This window comes from Rattus rattus, chromosome 18 (assembly GCF_011064425.1).
Source record: "Rattus rattus isolate New Zealand chromosome 18, Rrattus_CSIRO_v1, whole genome shotgun sequence".
In the NCBI taxonomy this organism is placed as follows: Eukaryota; Metazoa; Chordata; class Mammalia; order Rodentia; family Muridae; genus Rattus; species Rattus rattus.
In genome coordinates, this window is record NC_046171.1 from 49658131 (window position 1) to 49681609 (window position 23479).

The following is a 23479-nucleotide window of genomic DNA, read 5'->3' on the forward strand; positions in this document are numbered from 1 at the left end:
AAGTAAAAGAGATCAAAGGGATACAAATTGGAAAAGAAGAAGTCAAGTTAACTTCTGTTCGCAGATAATATGATAGTGATTCCACTGGGAAACTCCGACAGCAGATAAGCACTTTCAGTAAAATAGGTGGATATCAAATTAACTCACAAGAATCAGCATCCCACCTATATACAAATCACAAACAGACTGAGAAAGAAATCAGAGGAACAGCACCTTTCATACTAGCCTCAAATAATACAAACTATTGGTGATGTAACCTCTAACCAAGCAGGTGTGATATTATATATGACTTATATGATAAAATCTTCAAGACATTGAAAAATGAAATTGAAGAAAATATCAGAAGATGGAAATGTCTCCCATGCTCATGGATCAATAGGATTAATGTAGTAAAAACAGCCAACCTACCAAAAGCAGTCTACAGAGTCAATGCAATCCCCATCCAAGTTCTGACACAATTCTTTATACATCTGGAAAAAACAATTTCAGCTTCATATGAAAATACACTCCCTCAAAAAGGAGATAGTTAAAATACTCCTGCATAATAGAACAAGTGTGGGAGATCTACTCACCTTCAATTTCAAGTTCTACTACAGAGCTATAGTGATAAAACAGCATGATGTTGAAGCAAAAATATTTAAATTGATCAATGGTGCCCATGCACTTATTCAATACAGAAGCCAGAAATATGCAGTGGAAAAACAACAGCATCTGTGGTGGCTTGAATATACTTGGCCCAAGGAATGGCACTGTTAGAGGTGTGGCCTTGGAGTATGTGTAGACTTGAAGTGTGTCACTGTGGGGGTGGGTTTTGAAACCTTCCTCCTACCTGCCTGAAAATCAGTCTTCTCCTGACTGATTTGAATCAAGATGTAAAACTCTCAGCTTCTCCAGCACCATGTCCGTCTGGATGTTGCCATGCTTCCTGGCATGATAGAAATAGACTGAACCTCTGAACCTGTATACCAGCCCCAATTCTTTAAAAAGTTGCCTTGGTCACAGTGTCTCTTCCCAGCAATAAAATTCAAACTAAGACAGCATCTTCAACAAATAGTGACAGTCAAGCTATATGGCTGCATGTAGCAAAAAGCAAGTAGATCCATACTTATCACCCTGCATAAAAATTGACATCAAATGGATCAAAGATACAAAACCAGATACACTGAATCTGATGGAAGAGAAACTGGAAAATAGCACTAAACCCATTGGCATAGGGACTTTATGAAAATCTTTAGCACAGGCATTAAGATAAACAACTAATAAATGGGACCTACAAGACAGAAAAGCTTCTGCATGACAAAGGACACCATTATTCATACAATAGCTGCATACAGAATAGGAAAAGATTTTTACCAACTCTACATCTGATAGAGGGCTGATATCCAAAATTTATAAGGAACTCAAAACACCTAGCTATCAAGAAACAACCCAATTTTTAAAATTACATACTGAGAATTCTCAAAAGAGGAAACTCAATTTTCTGAAAAATACTTTAAAATGTTCAACATCCTTAAACTTCAGAGAAATACAAATCAAAACTACTTTGAAATTTCATCTTACATCTGTCAGATCGATAAAAGGAAATGACAGCTCATGCTGGTGAGGATGTGACATAAGGGGAACAGTCATCCTTTGCTGGCGGGGATACGAACTTGAACTGCCACTATGAAAATCAATATAGCATTTCCTCAGAAAGATGAAAATCAATCTACTTCAAGATCCAGATAAATCACTCTTGGGTATATACCCAAAGACTGTCCATGCTACTACAGGGCACTTGTTCAACTAAGTTTATTGTTTCTCTATTCATAATAGCCACAATTTGGAAACAACCTACTTGTCCCTCAACAAATGACTGGATAAATAAAATTGCAATATTTAGACAGTGGAATATTATTCAGTGGGTAAAAAAAATTAACTACTCATATAAATGAATAGAACCAGAAAAAAATCTTTCTGAATGAGATCAGTCTGACCCAGAAAGGCAAATACAGTATATATATATATGTGGATATTAACTGGTAGGTAGATTTAAGATGATAATAAACCTACAATTCATAGATCTACACAAGTTAGGGACAAGAGGAAACAGATCTCATTAATAAAGGGAAATAAAATAGTTATGGATGAATGATAAGGGCTAAAAAGGGAAGATTATGTAAGGAGGGTGAAGGGGGAGAAACAGCTAAAATTAAGGACCATTTGAGATTGGTATGGAAACCTAATTCAGAAGAAGCTCCTTAAAATATATACATATATGAAGGCAATTTAAATGAAATTGCCAAATGACAGGGGAGATAGAGCCCAACAGGCCATCTGTTGTCACCAAATGAAGCGTCCAGTCTCAGGATTGGGTTACATCTAATTTAGTTGTTGGCCAAAAGGGTCCCATGAGAATCTCCAAATAATTCATGCTATTGCCAAGACTATAGCTCGCTCTAAAAGCAAGGCCTCATTGCTGAAGAGAACACCTACATAACTCATTGAACATGGAGAAGTCAATCTGATGCCTCCACAGAGCCTTCCCACCTACTTTCTAGCATGTTTGGTATGGGAAGTTATTCTGCACACTATCTAAAGAGACGAGTTCATACCAAGCCAGCCATAAACTCTTGGATGGAAAAATGATGTCCTGCCTGAGAAATGTGCTAGTGCAATGGTAGAAGAAAGCTTTTGTAAGTACCAACCAATATCTGATTTGAATTCCGGTTTATTTCACAAAGTAGAACCCCCATCCAACACTGTTGGGTTTTGTTTGTTTGTTTGTTTTTTGTTTTTTGTTTTGTTTTGTTTTTTTGTTTTTTGTGTTTTTTTTGACAAAGAACCTGAGATTAAATAGTCCACTGACCTAAGATAAAACCAAATACTACTGGTCAAAACAACAGCAAAATGTAGCAATCAAATGGCTCCTAAATGATGTTTTGGTATACTCATAGATCAGTGCCTTGCTCAGCCATTATCAGAGAAGCTTGATGCAGCAGATGGAAACAAACGCAGAGATCACAACCAGAGATATTTTTCAGAGACCTTGGAATGCTTAACCCTTAATAGGATGTTGCAGTGCCATGGACCATAAGAGGAAACCTGATATATTTGAGCCAATGACTTGAAGCCCCAGAGACCCTGAAGGGATGGTAAGAGTTTCACCTGTGCCTGCTCGCCACAGCCAGGCCCCTGTCATGTAGCCATAGGCGCCCTCCATAGAGTTGTAGCCATGAGTCACTTAAGAGCGATGCCTGAAGCCCTTCCACATGTAGATGAGGCATCCCTAATATCTCAGACCAAAACAATAGGGAAAAAGAAGTAACCACAGGTCACAAAGGCTCAAGATAGAGATCTCCATCCTAATGAGGTACCTAGAGACCCAGAGGGAGTTGACAATAAGATTCCCTTCCCAGACATTTCTCCCTGCAAAAGGTATTTAATCTCAGGCCCACCCTGATTTGCCTACAGAGCTGTAGTCTAATCTGTAGAAGGCCTCTCTGTACTCCAAGCCTACATCCACCACCAAGCCAACCTTTGGCAAGCCATGGACTCTCCCAGTTGGAACTAGATGGTTCCCCTTCTCACCCCATCCCCCGGCCCTGGGCTAGACACAGTCCAGCCTGTGGGTCCCCAACTCAGTTCTCTGTTCATCCAGTGGCACCTGGATGTCCAAGAACCTGAGAACCCCACAGCCCCAGCCTTGTTGCAAGCCTGAGCACTCTAGAGCCAGCTCTGCCTTTCCCACATCTCAGAGCAGTGCTTCAGTACTTACCTGTAGCCCAACACCTGCCCAGCGGCTGCCTGGAGTAAGCACAGTCAAATTCCCTGCATTCCACCTCCCCAGTGTCCTTGCCCTGTGGCAGAGCAGATGCTGGCCTACAACCCTACATGATATCTCCTTCAAATCCATCCCCTTAGTACCCAGGGAACCCTGATGAAGAAAAGGCAGAGGTGATGGAAGATACCAGGAAAGTATGTTCTTCTAAATCAACATAATAAATGCTCCTATGACCTCACAGAGACTGAGGCAGCAAGTGTAGGACCTGGAGGAATCACACCAGGCCCTCTGCATAGATGGGATCACACCAGGCCCTCTGCATATAGATTATGGCTTCCAGTTTAGTGTTTTTGTAGGATTCTTGAGTGTGTGAACCAGTGGGTCTCTGATTTTTTTGCCTTCTTTCGGACTCTTTTCCTTCTGTTTGTTTTGCCTGATCCTATGTGTTAATTTTTGTTTTTATCGTATTATATTTTATTTTGTTTCACTAACCCTTAGAAGCCAGTTAGTTTTCTAATGAGAAAATGGAATGGGAAGGGACCTGTGGAGGAACTGAGAGGAGCAGATGGAAAGGAAACCACTGTAAATACCATTTATTATATGAGAAAAAATATATTTTCAATAAAAAGGAAAAAATATTCACTGAGAAAACAATAGGACAATAAGATGAACAGGCACAAGAGTCAAAGTTAAGAGACCAATCTGAAATCCATAGTAACCATGTTTCCAAAATTAATGATGAAAATGGGGGTGGGGCAGAGAAGGTCTATGTTCAGTGCATCGTTTCTCATGCCCATTAGATTATAGAATAATTAACATTATAATTGGATTCATTTAGTCTTGCTTCAAGGTTGACTCCTGATTTACCCCCATAGAGAGTTCATTTATTTCCATGCCCCAGTCCCTGAGGCATTTCTCACTCTCTGTATTTGCTCCTTCTACCAGAGAAGCATGTACTTAGTAATTATCGCTGGTTTCACCTTTACTTTTCTATTCCTATAAAGTATCAGGTGCTCTTTTCCTGAAGGTGCTACATAATTTGTATCAATTAATTCTAAATCTTTACAAATTATTTTCATTAATTGAAAAAGAAAATTAAATTAACTCACAGTACTTATTTTGTTTGCTCGCTTGGTTTTTGAAAAGGTAGAGTTTGCAAAGAGTACACACAGGCTGGACCTAGTCTTCCCCACACATGTGTAGAAGATGTGCAGCTTGGTCTTCATGTGGGTCCCGAACAACTGGAGCATGGGATATTCTAAAAGCTATTGCCTGTTTGTGGGATTTGTTCTTCTAGCTGGGCTGCCTTGTTTGGCCTCAGTGGGAGAGGATTCCCCTAGCTTCGCAAAGACTTGATGTGCCAGGGTGGTGGGATACCCACAGAGGGGACCTGCTCAGAGGAGAAGGGAAGGGATGATGGAGGGAAGGATTGTGGAAGGGTTGACTGAGAGAGGGACAGTTAGTGGGATGTAAAGTGAATACGTTTTAAAAAGGTAGAGTTTGCAAGTAACATTTCAGTTTTATCATTTAAATCAATACTAAATCAATGATAAACGGTATTATCCTGTTTACAGTTTCAAATTCCATCTATTATCCCATTCTACCTCCTCTAACTACTATATAAATTGTCTGTTATGTCCTTCTACCAGGGAAACTTTGGGTTTTCTCAGTGCACTTCCAAGTGTAAGCATGAGCACTCTCTCAATTCTCAGGAACTATTTCCTCCCTTATTAAAATAGTTAGAATTTATTCCAGAAACCTTGGATGGTTAAACACTCAGTCTGTGGAGGAGGATTCTGGGTGTGAAATGCAGCTCCTCCCATGTACTATTTAAGTAACTTAATTAAGATTCTCCCTGCATAATGGGTTACTTACTTCAGAAGGACCAACAAAAACAAGTCCTACAATCTCATTTTCAAAGCAATGGAGCACCACCTGCATTTACAATCCTGTTCTACAGAACTTTACCCACTTGCTTGCCTGATAGATTTTTAAAAAGAGCCTGCCTTGCTACATAGTCCCAGAGTTTTGAAGAGTACAGAGGAGTAAATATGTAGTTTTCTAGTTAAATGTCTTGACAGTAAAGCTAAATAGATATTCACGGCAAAGAGGAGAGCCTAATAGAGAGTTGTAATATATATCCACTCTCTGGATGGGAAAAGACTTGAAACTTACTGTGTTATTGCATAGGAAAAGCCATTTTAGTTACCTAACCTTGTTCCTTAAACATTCACAGACTCCTCACAAAACTATCCATTGGTTGTGCCAATAACTCTTAATGGTTATAGCTTTAAACTTAAAGGTCAGCCAAAAACTAAATAAGGAAAAGATGAAGATTCAATCAGTAAAGAATTGGAGAGGAAATTCTTACTTATTTTTCCTTTCTTTGAACCCACTACTTCATAATGACTGCCCTTCAGTCAGATTTGCTGTGGACTTTTTTTTTTTCATAAACATTATTGTCTTAGGGTTTGTATTCCTTCACAAAACATCATGACCAAGGAGGAGGTTGGGGAGGAAAGGGTTTATTCAGCTTACACTTCCACATTGCTGCTCATCACCAAAGGAAGTCAGGACTGGAACTCACACAGGGCAGGAACTTGGAGGTAGAAGTTGATGCAGAGGCAATGGAGGGATGCTGCTTACTGTCTTGCTTCCCCTGGCTTGCTCAGCATTCATTCTTATAGTTTTCTAGGACTACCAGCCAGGGATGGCACTGGCCACAATGGGTTGGGACCTCCCACCCTTAATCACTAATTGAGAAAATTCCTTACAGATGGATCTCATGGAGGCATTTCCTCAACTAAGGCTCCTTTCTCTGTGATAACTCGAGCTTGTTTCAATTGTAACTAGCCAGTACAATTATTATAGGTGAAGTTATAAGAATATCTGTCAAATTATATACATTCATACATATTATAGTTTTTTCCTCACTATAGAACCTTTGGGATAAGAAATGAATATACAGTTGAGGATTAAGATAGTGTCCAGAGAGAAAAATAACTATAGTGATGAGTTTAAAAAACTTTGTGAAGAGAGAGGTCTACTTGAAGATATGAGGGAGTCCCAAAAGTCAGAAGAAAGTTACTACACATGAGTGTTTCTAGCAATGACACAGATAGCATGAATACCCAAACAGTGTATCAGCATAGTATTAGTTGCACAGAGAGAAATAACCACATCTGTGTCCTACAGTAAGAATGAATTCAAAGATATTTGTTGTGTTTCTCTCTGACGCTAAATCTGGAGATGTTGCTGCTATTGCTGCTGTTATTGTTGTGGTTGTTTAAAAAAAAAAGAAAGACAACCAATGACAGACATTAATTCAAAAGAATTTTCCACAGAATAAAAGGTAAATAAAAAGGAAAAGACATGACTGTCCCTAGGCATGGCGGGGGAGACAGTTCATTTAAATAAGAAAGTTAATAATAAGAAAGTTCCCCAGAGGCTCAGAATGATTATTCATCAGGGAGTGTCAGTTGCTTGAGAAGGAACCGAATATGTGACCTTTTTGGAATTGGCACAGCCTTGTTGGAGAAGGTGTGTCCTTGTTGGAGGATGCACATTATGGAGTGGAGTTTGAGGTTTGGAAAACTCAAGCCAGGCTCTCTCTCTCTCTCTCTCTCTCTCTCTCTCTCTCTCTCTCTCTCTCTCTCTCTCTCTCTCTCTCTTTGCCTGCAGATGAGGGTGTAAAGCCCTCAGCTACTTCTCAGTTCCAGTACCATGCCTCCTTGCAGTCATGCTACACACCACGATGATAATGGACTAAACCTCTAAAACGGTAAGCAAGCCCAATTAGATGTTTTCTTTTATAAGAGTTGTTATGGTCCCAGTGTCTTTTCACAGAAATAGAGCACTAAGACACTCATGTTTCCTCTATTGCTTTTAATCAAAAACCCTTGGGCTGTTAAGTTTTCCAAACTTCCTAATTTGGAAGTTTGGAAAATTCAAATTTCAAATTCAGTTGTTGTGTCCCTTAGAGATTTATTACTACGAGTCTAGATGTGTACACGTCCAGTGGAAAGAGACAAGTCAGAAAGTCCTATAACCCTGAAGTAGCTCACATGTCTTCTCACAGAGCAGCATTAATAACTTTTGGGGCAGACTTCTTCACAAGCTGAGAAATGTGTTGTAGAGATCCCAACTGAGCAACGAGTCCCTAAAACATGAAATTATAAAGCAAAATGTGACATGAATTGTTATTTGTAGTCCCTTCCCTCCTTGCCATCTGCTCCAACTCAGCCTTGACCAGCCCTCAGACTGAACATATGTGATAACCACCACATCTCTAACACCCTCGTCTTAATTTTAAGCATTCGTTATTCCAAAGCCTTATCTCTGCCAAAATAAGGACTCTGCAAAAAAACAAAGACAACTCTTACTTCTTTACACAAAGATCACATGATGCTGTACTGAGCTTTCAGGGTCTGCATCCCATCTGCTACCTGGCAGAAAAAAAGGCACTTAAAATGTATCTTAATCTGAGGTAAAGTCCACTATTGTCCATGAAGTGTTTAATGTCCACCCCCACCCTGTTCTTTTACCGATCTAGTCTGTTCAATTCCTCTCTAATATATTTCTGATTTTCAGATGTGTACTTAAGGCTTAGTGCAACTGATATATGCTCAAATCTTTACCATCACCGTTCCACGTTCTTTCATACTTTTTTTCTGTTTGCTTTTGACTACAATAAAATATTCAGTCCCTTGATCCTCCATTTCCTTTCAACCAACCCATTATTTCTTTCCTTTGCTATCTCTAAACTTGTCAGTACATGTTCTGTCATTCTACCAATGAAAACTCAATTGTAAACTACTACAAACATTTCATTATAGCCTTTTGAAGGGTAAGGCTATAATGAATAAAACTCTTTCCCTCTCCTTCTCCCTCTCCCTTTCCCTCTCCCTCCCTGCCTCCTCCCCTCTCTTTCATACACACACACAAACACACACACACACACACACACACACACACACACGTATGTGGTTCTATTATAAACTCACAATTTCTTAGCAACTTTAAAATTTGTTGATAACATATGAATCCTTAAAGAAATTATACCAATACCCTAGAAGAACTTTCGTGGATAGATCGATGTACAAAAGAGTTCAATGAAACCCTGCTTATAACAGCAAAAATGTAGAAGTAATCCAATTGCCATCCAAACTAATTTTCTTACCTGTATTTAAACAATACAGTAGCAAAAACTTATGATTTAGATGAATTAATATGATACTATAACAAATAAAAATTGATTAAATTTGTAAGATTATGAAAAGCTGAAGTAGCATCAACCTCACTCCATATAGTGTATAAGAATAAAGATCTTAATAACAAAAGTTTTAAAGTTTATAGCATTAATGTAAACTGCCTTTAGAAAACGGAAAACAAAGGAGATATGGATGATAAAATGGCGAAAAAATTAACAATTCAATGATATTTTTCCTTCAGGGGCCTGATGTAAATATTGAAATATATTACAATTTCTCTTAATTTATAAAGTTAAGCTTCCAGGTGTGTTTTACATGAATTCATGTTCCCTGATTATTTGAAGGAAGTATAATATAAATAAAAACTAGTTTTGGGAATACCATAATCTTTTCAAATAGTTTATTAAGAGTTCTATAAAATGTATTTTCTTTTTTTTTTCTTTTTTTCGGAGCTGGGGACCGAACCCAGGGCCTTGCGTTTGCTAGGCAAGGGCTCTACCACTGAGCTAAATCCCCAACCCCCAAAATGTATTTTCATCATATTCATTCCAAACTCTTCCCCTTAACTCCCCCAATCCACCCCATTTCCTCACCCAACTACTTCATGTCTATCATCATCATCACCATCATCATCATCGTCGTCGTCGTTATCATCGTCATCACCATCATCATCTTATCATCACCATACCATCAAAAAGCTGGAGAGATGACTCAGTGTTTAAGAGCACTTGTTGTCCTTGCAGAGGGTTTATTTCCCAGAACCCACATTGTGGTTCAGAGATGCCCTTAATTCCAATTGCAGTGCATATGATGAACTCTTCTGACCTCTGCAGGCACCAGGCTCACACAAAGTCTGCATACATACATGCAAGCAAAACACTTACATGCATAAATTAAAATAAATAAATCTAAGAAATATAACCCTTCAACTCCAATTTGTGCTGTCCTTATACTTCTGGGTGTTGGGCCATCCACTGGAGATTGATTGACCTATGAGGACCCACATCTTCAAATCAAAACACAAACCAAACAAATAAACAAAAAGCCTGGACTCCTCCTCTCCAAGAACCCGTTAACTCCCAATAGCTCCTCAGGAGTTGGTGCTGTTGAACTCTCTCCCCTCCATCCCAGAGTGCTGACTGAGAAACATGATGTTGACTTAAAACACCCACAAGCTAACTATGGTCAGCCCCTTCCCACCTAAGCATTATCCTCCTCTTCCTAAAGAAACAAAACCAAGAACACCCTTAATTTCCTGCCCCATTCACACCTAGAAGTCTTTACCTTTTGTCATTTACAACCCTTTTAGATTACTATAAGGATCATCTTTTCAGTTTCTTCATTTTTCCCCTCATAATTTCTTGGGGGGAATCTCCATCCATTGATATTCCCTATCTCAACTTCACCTCCATCAGCTTCAGCAAATTCTTCATCTTGGTTCTTTTAAAAAAATATAAATGTGCTGTTTCATTACAAAGAGTTTCACAAAATGAAAATATCTCAGAAAAGAAGCTAGGCTACTATTCTGCACTTACAGAATTGGAGAAAGACGGGACAATGTAAGGTTTTCTGTTTGCCCAGGACAGGTGGGAAGGTATAAACAGAACCAACCTAAAACCCTCACCTGCGAAGGGTCTCAGAAGACCCAGTTACCCCTTCTAAAAAGATTAATAAGGGCATCTTAACAGAGCTCCAAAGCAGGCACTCTGCAGTTCAGGGATCTGACTTTTGGATGTTTTCTTTCCACTTAGGCCCTACGTGGTTCAAAACTAAGACCTGGGGCAGGATGGACAAAGTAGCTTTGAGACGAGTTCTCCCAGCACTGTCCTGTGCTCTGGTCCCTGAGGATGTTACATAGCTCTTCAACTTCTCAGATTTTATATTTTCTATTTCTCCACGTATTCACATTAAAATATATTAAATATAATGTCCCCAGGCACTCTTCATCCTAGTTCTTTATCCAGTAGATAAACATTATTCACTGAGAGTCCCAGTTCTCTCTTAGGCACTTCTGCTTACTGTCTGATGTTACTTCTCTAACAACCAACCTTGAAAACTGCTTAAGACTTTTCCTTTCTTCTTTCATAAAAAAACTTACATATTTTAAAAATGAGTACATTCAATAGTTTCACTTGCTTTAACTTATTGCTCTATAATGCATCAAACGTATCTCTTTGCAAAGCCAAATATAGATTTTCCATGTGATACAGTGAATAATCTTTAACTTGACTCTTCACAGATGGCTGGCCCTGCAAACGTTCTGAAACTCCCTTCTTATTATGAATGATGCTATAATTTCCTAGGTTTCCTCTAACAAATATGGCTACTTTTCTTACACTATTCAGATACAATATTTATATTAGTTCTTCAAGTGTTTTTGCAGACTTAATTTTCTTTGGGAGACACATTTACAACAATACTCTCTGGGAACTTTTATATTATGGTGACTTTTAATTCCTGGCTACAGTATAAATGTCAGTCTTGAATTTTCTCCTATATAATATCCTAATGAACATTTCCACTTGGCTTGGTGCCAGAAAACAACACATCCCGTATATGACTCTAAATCTCTAGCTGATACAATTATAGCACTAAGAAAATAACCAAAACAATCAATCCAGAATAACTAAAAGTGAGCAATACAGCCAAATTTTAAAGTGAAGATTTTTAGGTTCACTGCAGCTTTTCTCCTCAAAACATCTTGTCAAATCACAAGGCCAAATAAAAAACAGCAATGGAGGGAGTAGGGAAGGAAAAAGGAAGAATGAAACATCTAGTAACTAAAAAACAAGATGGAGAGTTTAGGCAGTTTTAAATAATTTTTACTATATTTTTACAGTATTAGAAAGACAAAAGTTGACATTCAGGGCTCTCCAAATGAAGGTCTTGTTTTTTTGTTATTGTTGTTGCTTTTTGGGTTTTGGGTTTTGATGTTGCTGTTGTTGTTGTTCGGTTTAGTTTTTTTTGTTTTGTTTTGTTTTTGTTGTTGTTGTTTTTCTGAGCAATGGCCAACTGGTAAAAGGTTAAGACTCAGCTGATTACTTGAATCATCATATTGTCAAACGAAAGTGAATCCTCACATGCAGGAAGGTAACACCATCCAAAACCTTTATGATTTGCTGTGTGTGATGTCTATGTCTTAATCCTAGCACTCAGAAAACAGAAACTGGATGATATCTGTGAGTTCCAAGCCTGCTAGGGATACATAGGCTTTCCAAAAACAGTACAAACAGTACAAGATGAAACAGAACCCAATAACTAAAACTAAAAAAAGGCAAATAATATAGGTGAATTGAGAGGCAGTATAAATATGAGAGCTACAGAACACAGTTGTTAAAATAATTAGTTTTACTATTTCTAAGAAAAAATGCATCAGGGGAGGGGCTAAAACAACCCAACCCTCTTAAATAACATCAATAAAGTTCATTGCACCTACCTAAAATAAAGAAAAAGAATACTAGAATCTTTGAGGAAACAATCAAATGACTTTATAAAAACTGAAAATTACAATTTAAAAAGAGAGAATTAAAACTTGTGCATGGTAAAACAGACCTAAGAACTAGTCTGGGCTACAGAGAAAGTACCAGCCCAGACTGGGAAGTTGGTAATGACTATGGCTATAATTACTCAGTGACTTATCTATTGATTCGAGACTCCATAATCTGCAGAGAGAACATCCTGTGTCTGTATGGATGTGGTACCTATCAATAATAAATCTGGTGGCCTATAAATTGGGCTGGAAATAGGAGGTGGAGCATCAGGGAGGCAGAAAGTATTCTGTGATAGTGCCGTGGGAGGGAGATTCACTGAGGAAGATGTGATATGACAAGCACATAGCACCTGAGCACAGATAACCATGTGGCAGGATGTAGATTACAATACATATGTTATTTTAAGTTATGATCTACTCAGAGGAAAGCCTGGCTATATGGCAAAGGTATTTGTAAATATATTTTGAGTCTGAGTCTTATTTCTGGGAGCATAAGGTTGGGAGGAAGAACCACCTAACATCTGCAATAATCATGCAAGAGAAACACAAAGTGTTTCTGGGGAAGTGACCAATGGTGGGGATATTTGTTTTTAAGTCATGGTAAGACAGAAACCTGATGTTTCAATAGGAACTTCTCCACTGCAAAAAGAAAAGTGGCTAAAAATAGTTTCCTAACAGTAAGGTAAAATAAAAAATGTATTTAGACAAAAGTTTACAGACTTCTGAATCAGAATGTATGGATAAAAGAAATATTAAGTAAGTCTTTCCTAGACTAATAATAATAATAATAATAATAATAATAATAATAATAATAATGACAGGATAATAATGAATGGGCTGTGATGCTCAAAGAAACACCAAGTACTGGTGAGGCCCAAGCCAATCTTCATGGATTTTTTATTCAAAACAAAAATAATAATGTGTCTTAGGATCTCTCCTAATATAGAGGTAAATTAATGGCAATAGCACAAAGATAAATAATAAGAAAACTAAGTCATTTAAGTTCTTTACAAAAAATATCTAAAAAATTGAAGTCTAATTAAAATCTGTCAGGTACGCTCTTATAAAACACAGGTGCATATTATAAGCTAGAGTAATGATCGAGCAATGTTACAATGATTAGGTGTCAGCTACAACAAAGAAAAAAGGAAAGTAATTAAATAAATCTGTTACCTAAATAAATCCCCCCAAAAGTAATGTATGACACAATAACACTCCTAAAAATGGAAAATATAAGTAAAACTATGCTAGAAATTATATTCATTAACATAGGATACTATCAATGAACATTGGTAGTTAATATAAAACATAATACTGGAAGTAAAAAGAGAGATGAAAATTGGGCAGTAGAGCCAAGATGTCAGGAGTCCAAGGCCATCCTGACTTACGTGAGATTCTATCTCAAGAAATTAATAATAGATAAAATTGAGGTCTGACTCAGTGATAGAGTGTTTTTTTAGTGTCAGACAAGCCTTAACCAGTCATTAGCAACACACACACACCTGCAGAGAGAAAGAGAAAATGTAAATACCCTCTAATTTACCATAACATGACATACCATATAGATTTTAATCTAATCACATAATATACATTAAATTGTAATATATATATATATATCAAGTCATTATATTTAAGATATAAATGAGTGACATATTTAGATACTTATATATCTGTATGTATATGATCTATATCATGTATATCATGTATGATATATAATTCTCAGAAAAAGTATACCTTAATTACTATGGTATCAATCTTTCAATATAGAAGGATAAAAGAAATATGCCATGATATGGCTATAAATACCAGGCAAAGTAAATTTTAGAAAAACAGAAATTATTAAAAAATAAAGAAAGGGCCTTCCAGTTTCTGCCTGCGCCTAGACCAGAACCGGTCCCACAGCTTTCTATACCAAAATCCTGTGGGGGAGAGAGTTGGACTCTCAGAAGAGTGGACATTCATGAGAGATCAGGGGAAAGCTCCACTTCCGTTCACATTCCTGGCCCAAGAGGAACCCACCTAGTGCCCTCTGGGCACAGGAAGCTAGGAGCAGTCAGGGGCAGGACCCTTCCAGTTTCTGCCTGCTCCCAAAGTTGAAAGCCAGTCATCAGGAGCCCTGAAACACCTGAGAGGAGAGGTAAGACCAACTCTTCTGTTCCTAGCAACCCGCCTGGAGGGCTCAGGACACACTAACCCAGGAGGAGTCTGGGACAGGACCTTTCCGGTTTCTGCCTGTGCCCAGAGCTAAACTAGTCCCACAACTCTCTGTGCCCAGACCCTGCTGTAAGAAAACAGGTCTATAGGAGTACTGACACAGAGGCCTACAAGAGGGTCAAACCACTGCCAGAGACAACTAGACAAGCTAACACCAGAGACAACCTGATGGCTAGAGTCAGGTGCAGGAACCTAAGCAACAGAAATCAAGACTACTTAGCATGATCAGAACCCAGTTCTCCCACCAAAGCAAATACTGGATATTCAAACACACCAGAAAAGCAAGAATTGGATTTAAAAATCACATCTCATGATGATGATAGAGGACTTTAAGAAGAACATAAATAAGTTTCTTAAAGAAATACAGGGCAACACAGGTAAACAAGTAGAAGTCCTTAAAAATCCCTTAAAGAATTACAAAAAAACAAAATCAAATGGGTGAAGGAATTGAACAAAACCATCCCGGATTTAAAAATGGAAATAGAAACAATAAAGAAAGAACAAAGGGAGACAACCCTGGAGATAGAAAACCTAGGAAAGAGTTCAAGAGTCATAGACACAAGCACCACCAACAGAATACAAGAAATTGAAGAGAGAATCTCAGGGACAGAAGATACCATAGAAAACATTGACACAACCATAGAAGAAAATGTAAAACACAAAAAGCTCTTAGCCCAAAACATCCAGGAAATCAAGGACACAATGAGAAGATCAAACCTAAGGATGATAAGTATAGAAGAGAGCAAAGACTCCCAACTTAAAAGGCCAGAAAATATCTTCAAAAGCAAGAAGAAAACATCCCTAATCTAAAGAGAGAGATGCCTATAATCATACAAGAAACCTACAGAACTCCAAATATATTGTACCAGAAAAAATTCCTCCTGCACATAATAGTCAAAACACCAAGTGCACAAAACAAAGGAAGAATATTAAAAGCAGTAAGGGAAAAAGGTCAAGTGACATATATAGGCAGACATATCAGAATTACACCAGACTTTTCACCAGAGACTATGAAAGCCAGAAGATCCTGGGCAGATGTCAGACAGACCCTAAAAGAACACAAATGCCAGCCCAGGCTACTATATCCAGCAAAACTCTCAATTAACATAGATGGAGAAACCAAGATATTCCATGACAAAACCAAATTTACACACTATCTTTCCACAAATCCAGCCCTACAAAGGATAATAGATGGAAAACTCCAACACAAGGAGGCAAACTACACCATAGGAAAAGCAAGAAAGTGATCTCCTTGCAACAAAACCAAAAGAAAAGAGATGCACAAACATAATTCCACCTCTAACAACAAAAATAACAGGAAACAACAATCACTATTCCTTAATATCTCTTAACATAAATGGACTCAATTCCCCAATTAAAAGACATAGACTAACAGACTGGATACATAAAGAGGATCCAGCATTTTGCTGCATACTGGAAACACATATCAGTAACAGAGACAGATACTACCTCAGAGTAAAAAGATGGAAAACAATCTTCCAATCAAATGGTCTGAAGAAACAAGATGGAGTAGCCATTCTAATATCAAATAAAATCAACTTTCAACCAACAGTCATCAAAAAAGGTAAGGAAGGACATTTCATATTCATCAAAGAAAAAATCCACCAAGATGAATTCTCATCTTGAATATCTATGCTTCAAATGCAAGGGAACCTACATTCATAAAAGAATCCTTACTAAAGCTCAAGGCACACATTGCAACTCACACAATAATAATAGGAGACTTCAACACCCCACTCTCCTCAACGGACAGATCATGGAAACAGAAACTAAACAGAGGCATAGAAAAACTAACAGAAATTATGAACCAAATGAATTTAACAGATATTTATAAAATTCTCAAAAACCAAATCCAAGAACACATAAAACAATCATCCATCATGATCCAGTAGACTTCATCCCAGGGATACAGGGATGGTCAAGATACAGAAATTCATCAAAGTAATCCACTATATAAAAAAACTCAAAGAAAAAACCTACATGACTATCTCATTAGATGCTGAGAAAGCATTTAACAAAGTCCAGCACCCCTTTATGTTAAAAGTCTTGAAAAAAATCAGGAATTCAAGGCCCATACCTAAACATAGTAAAAGCAATATACAGTAAACCAGTAGCCAACATCAAACTAAATGGAGAGAAATTCGAAACAATCCCACTAAAATTAGTGACTACACATGGCCACCCACTCTTACCTTACCTATTCAATATAGTATTCAAAGTCCTAGTCAGAGCAATTAGACAATTAAAGGAGGTCAAAAAAAATTGAAAAGGAAGAAGTCAAAATGTCTCTATTTGCAGATGATATGATAGTATACTTAAGTGACCCCAAAAGTTCCACCAGAGAACTACTAAGCTTGATAAACAACTTGAGCTAAGTGGCTGGACATAAAATTAACTCAATCAAATCAGTAGCCTTCCTCTACTCAAAGGATAATAGGGTAAGAAAGAAATTAGGGAAATGACATCCTTCATAATAGTCTAAAGTAATACAAAATACCTTGGAGTGACTCTAACCAAACAAGTGAAAAATCTATATGACAAGAACTTCAAGTCTCTGAACAAAGAAATTGAAGAAGATTTCAGAAGATGGAAAGATTTCCCATGTTCATGAATTGGCAGGATTAATATACTAAAGATGGCCATTTTGCCAAAAGCAATCTATAGATTCAATGCCATCCCCATCAAAATTCCAACTCAATTTTTCAGAGTTAGAAAGAGCAATTTTCAAATTCATCTGGAATATCAAAAAACCCAGGATAGTGAAAACTATCCTCAACAATAAAAGAACTTCTGGGGGAGTGACCATCCCTGACCTCAAGCTGTATTACAGAGCAATCGTGAAAAACACTGTATGGTATTTTACAGAGACAGGCAGGTAGCTCAATGGAATAGAATTGAAAACCCAGGAATGAACCCACACACCTATGGTCACTTGATCTTTGACAAAGGAGCTAAAATCATCCAGTGGGAAAAAGATAGCATTTTCAATAAATGGTGCTGTTTCAACTGGAGGTCAGCATGTAAAAGAATGCAGACCGATCCATTGTTATCGGCTTGTACAAAGCTTAAGTCCAAGTGTATCAAGGATCTCCACATCAAACCAGATACATTCAAATTAATAGAATAAAAAGGGGGAAGAGCCTTGAACACATGGGCACTGGAGGAATTTTCCTAAACAGAACACCAGTGGCTTATGCTCTAAGATCAAAAATTGACAAATAGCACCTCATAAAACTGCAAAGCTTCTGTAAGGCAAAGGACATTGTCATTAGGACAAAATGGCAACCAATAGATTTGGAAAAGATTTTTACCAATCCTACATCTGATAGAGGGCTTATATCTAAAATATACAAAGAACTCAAGAAGTTACACTCCAGAGAGTCAAAGAACCCTATTAAAAATGGGATACAGAGCTAAACAAAGAATTCTCAGCTGAGGAATATCGAATGGCTGAGAAATATCTAAAGAAATGCTCAACATCCTTAGTCATCAGGGAAATGCAAATCAAAATACCTTGAAATTCCACCTCACATCAATCAGAATGGCTAAGATAAAAAAAACTCAGGTGACAGCAGATGCTGGAGAGGATGTGGAGAAAGAGGAATACCCCTTCATTGTTGGTGGGATTGCAAGCTAGTACAACCACTCTGGAAATCAGTCTGGAGGTTCCTCAGAAAATTGAATATTATACTACCTGAGGATCCAGCTATAACTGCTGGGCATATAAACAAAAGATGCTCCAACATACAACTAAGACACTATGTTCATAGCAGCCTTATCTATAATAGCCAGAAGCTGGAAAGAACCCAGATGCCCTTCAACAGAGTAATGGATATAGAAAATGTGGTACATTTACATAATGGAGTACTACTCTGCTATCAAAAACAATGACTTCATGAAATTCATAGGCAAATGATGGAACTAGAAATTGTCATCCTGAGTGTGGTAACCCAATCACAAAAAAATACAATGGTATGCACTTACTGATAAGTGGATATTAGCCCAAAAGCTCGAATGACCCAAGATACAACCCACAGACCATATAAAGCTCAAGAAGAAGGACAACCAAAGTACAGATGTCCTTCTTAATGACCAGTCAGTGCCTGCCTCACCTGGGGATCCAGCCCATATATACATACAGCCACTAAACCTAGACAATATTGATGAAGCCAAGAAATGCATGCTGACAAGAGCCCGATATAGCTGTCTCCTGAGAGGCCCAGCCAGAGTATGACAAATACAGAGGCGAATGCTAGCAGCAAACCATTGAACTGAGAACAGGGTCCCCATTGGAGGAATTAGAGAAAGGTCTGAAGGAGCTGAAGGGACTTGCAATCCCATAAGAACAATACCAACCAACCAGAGCTCCCAGGGTCTTAACTACTACCTAAAGAGTACATATGGTCAGACCCATGGGTACAGCTGTATATGTAGCAGAGGATGGCCTTGTTGGGCACCAATGGGAGGAGAAGCCCTTGGTCCTGCCAAGGCTGGATCTCCTCCCCCCAGTGAAGAGGAATGTTGGAGGACAGGAAGAGGGGTTTTTGGGGAGGGGGAACACCCTCACAGAAGAAGGGATGGGGAATGGAAAAGGGGACTTATGGCCAGGAAACCAGGAGAGGCAATAGCATTTGAAATGTAAATAAAGTATCAAAAAAAAAAAAAAAAAAAAAAAAAAAAAAAGAAGCACTGACTCCTCTTCCAGAGGTCCTCAATTCAAATCCAGCAATCACATGGTGGCTCACAACCATCTCTAATGGATTGCCCTCTTCTGGGTGCCTGAAGACAGCTACAGTGCACTTATGTATAATAAATAAATAAGTCTTCAAAAAAAAAAGAAATTGTTTTCATCATTCTCATTAGATTCCTAGTGAGATATAAAACGTATTTTTAAAAAAGTTTCAGAAATGAAACATTGTCCACTGAGAAATCACAATATTATATCTTTGTGGTCATAAAAGACCCATTTGCAAACTGGGTTAAACTTTGGTTGGTCAAAATCCTACTGAATCTTTGCAATAAAATTAAAATATAAAAAAGAAACCAAATTGATTTTGTTTGAAATTTTCTCAAGTTGAATTTTATCCACAGTCTACTTTATTAAACGTATTTAAATCTTTTATTTAACTAGTTCATAATTCTGCCATCAACTTTAACTCTTTAGGAAGACCTCAATTCTGTTCATTTAAACAAATAAGAATTATTCTTTGATTTCATCTTATTCTAATCTGAAATGATATATTTTTAAAGGTTAAATAATCTTTATTTGATATCATACAAAACTGCACTAGTAAATGCCTTTCAGTGGTGAAAGGCAGCACCACTGATGTAGGGAATTCTAATTAACACAGCATTGTCAAGCATAGTTGCTTCCTGGTGTTTAGCATTGCCTGTCAGAGGCCAGTGAATACAAACTGAAACACGGGTGAGTCTTCTCATTTTTGAGACAGTGATAGAATTTTCCGAGTATTTAAACATATTCATATTCCCAGTTATATAAATCTAAGTATAAGACTATCCAATAGGTTCAAGGCCACACCCCCATATTTATGGAAAGTAAAACATTACTAATTAAGTCCAGTCTTATCTTGAGAAAGGGAGAGCAGTGATAGCATGTAGACAATTGGAAGTGTTACTTTAAAAAAGATCATATCCAGCTTACAAGTCAGTTTTACTTAAATCAGAACTGTCTAACAAAAACATTGTTAGCCATTCATGATCTGAATTTGGTGTATGAATTAAATTATGGTATACACTAAAAGCCATGAGACATTTGTTTTGTAATAAATACAGCAGTGGAATTACTTATTAGCAGCCTTTTAAGATAAGCTATTAGGTTTGCCCTTTCTCCCTTCTTAATTCCAGTGAAGATCATTTTTGTTGCAGGAATGTACTTTCTGAGATTCTCCAAATATTCCATCAGGGTATCCTCTCTCAAGGTGATGCCTTTGTTCTTGTTGGCATCTGTGTAGGATAATCCAGCGGCCTGGCCTGTCTTCCACATGAACAGACCATGGAGCTTTGGTCCAATCTCATGCTTGCCTCCCCTTTCCACAGTGTGGCACTGGGCACATTTCTGAACAAAAGTCTTCTTGTCTTTTTCAACATCGCCCATTTTAAATTTGCTCCAGGCTGGTCAACACCACAAACATTCAGACTCTTAGACAGACACCCCGCTCTGTGAAATGATATTGTTATCAAAAACCATATTACTAGAAAAGATACAAATTTTGTGACTCCAACAATAACTCTCCCACAACACGACTTATTCCATATGAAGGGAAAACACTCTCCAAGTAATTATTCATCTTTTTTAGTTGGTAGTTATTGGTCATGGCAACTCACAACATTGTCACAGATTCAATATCAGTATAGTGCATCATATTACAGGAAAAATTAAATTTCTGAATTGGCATTTATTTTCAGAAACTCATGGTTTCTTAAAGCTACTTTAAGTTTCTGTAAGGCAAAGGACACTGTCAATAAGACAAAATGGCAACCCACAGATTGGGAAAAGATCTTTACCAACCCTACATTTGATAGAGGGCTAATATCCAAAATATACAAAGAACTCAAATTAGACTTCAGAGAACCAGATAACCCTATTAAAAATGGGGTACAGAGCTAAACAAACAATTCTCAACTGGGGAATTTTGAATGGCTGAGAAGCACTTAAAGAAATGTTCAACATCCTTAGTCATCAGGGAAATGCAAATCAAAATAACTCTGAGATTCGTCCTCATACTAATCAGAATGGCTAAGATCAAAAATGCAGGTGACAGCACATGTTGACAAGGATGTGGAGAAAAACGTCTCTCCACTCGGAATACCCAAGATATAATTCACAGACCACATGAAGCTTAAGAAGAAGGAAAACCAAAGTGTGGATACTTCAGTCCTTCTTAGAAGGGGGAACAAAATACTCAAGGGAGGAAATACAGAGACAACGTGTAGAGCAGAGATTGAAGGAGAGGTCATCCAAAGACTGCCCCACCTGGGGATCCATCCCATATACAGACCCCAAACCTAGACACTAGAGCAAATGCCCAGAAGTGCTTGCTGACTGGAGCCTGATATAGCTGTCTTCTGAGAGGCTCTGCCAGAGCCTGACAAATACAGAGGTGGATGCTTGCAGCCAACCATTGGAGTGAGAACTGGGTCCCCAATGGAGGAGTTATAGAAAGGACCAAAGGAGCTGAAGGGGTTTGCAACCCCATAGGAGGAACAACAATATCAACCAACCGGATACCCCAGAGCTCCCAGGGATTAAACTACTAACCAAAGAATATACATGGAGCGACCTATGGCTCCAGCTGCATATCTAACAGTCAGGCATCAACGAAAGGGGAGGTCCTAGGTCTTATGAAGGCTCGATGCCCTAGTGTAAGGGAATGCCAGGGCAGGGAGGCAGGAGTGGGTAGGTGGGTGGGGGGAGCACCCTCATAGAAGCAGGGGGAGGGAGGATGGTATAGGGGATTTCCAGAGGGGAAACCAGAAAAGGGGATAACATTTGAAATGTTAATAAATAAAATACCCAATAAAAAGGAGAAAAAAGTCCCTCCATTGCTGGTGTGTCTGCAAGCTGGAACAACCTCTCTGTAAATAGGTCTGGCAGTTCCTCAGAAAATTGGAAATAGTTCTACTTAAAGACCCAGCTATACCACTCCTGGGCATTTACTCAAGGGATGCTGCAACATATAAAAGAACACATGTTCCACTATGTTTATAGCAGCCTTATTTATAATAGCCATGATCCCCAAGAGAGGAATGGATACAAAAAATGTGGTACATTTACACAATGGAGTACCAGTCAGCTATTAAAAATAATGATTTTGTGAAACTTGCAGGCAAATGGATGGAACTAGTAAATATCACCCTGAGTGAGGTAACCCAGACACAGAGAACACACATGGTATATACTTATATCATAGATAAATGAATATTAGCCCAAAAGCTCAGATTATCCATGATACAACCCCAAACAATATGGAGCTTAAGAAGAAAGAAGACCAAAGTATAGATGCTTCAATTCTTCATAGAACAGGAACAAAACAATCACAGGCAGTAGAGAGAGGGAGGGACCTGGGAGGAGGAGGGAGAGGGAGGGAAAGGGGGGCAGGATCAGGTATCGAAAGGGACAGGAGACAAGTACAGAGGGTTAAGAAATTGAATAGAAACATGTAGAAGTGGAGCATGGAGAATGGGGGTAGCCAATAGAAAGTCCCAGACTCCAGGGAAGAAAGAGGTTCCCATGACCTAATGGGGATAACTTGAGCTGAAATATCCAACAAAGTAGAGATAGAACCTGTAGAGACCACCTCCAGTAGATAGTCAAGGCCCCCAGTTGAGGGATGGTGCCTACCCTCTCATCTCAAAATTGTTAACCCAGAAATGTTCCTATCCAAACAAAAGACAGGGACAGAAAGTGGAACAGAGGCTGAAGGAAAAGCCATCCAGAGACCGACCCATCTAGGGATCCATCCTATCTACAGACACCAAACTCCAACACTATTGTTGACGGCAAAGAAGCACTTGCTGACAGGAGGCTGGTATGGCTGTTCCCTGAGAGGTTCTACCAGCACCTGACCAATACAGATGCAGTACAGCTACCCATTGGACTGAGTCTGGGGACTCCAATGGAAGAGTTAGGGGAAGGGCATAAGGAGCTGAAGGGGATTGCAACCCCACAAGAAGAACAATGTCAACTAACTGAACTACCCAGTGTTCCCAAGGACTAAACCGCCAAACAAAGAGTATACATGGAGGGACCCATGGCTCCAG

At 38.4% G+C, this 23479-nt stretch overlaps 1 protein-coding gene across 1 annotated transcript; it reads right to left on the bottom strand.

Moving 5' to 3' along the window:
* Positions 1–20453: 20453 nt before the first annotated feature.
* LOC116886992 (cytochrome c, somatic-like) lies at positions 20454–20813 on the bottom strand. Its single transcript, XM_032888471.1, has one exon. It carries the CDS (start codon positions 20811–20813, stop codon positions 20454–20456), a length of 360 nt encoding a protein of 119 aa, XP_032744362.1.
* Positions 20814–23479: the final 2666 nt, after the last annotated feature.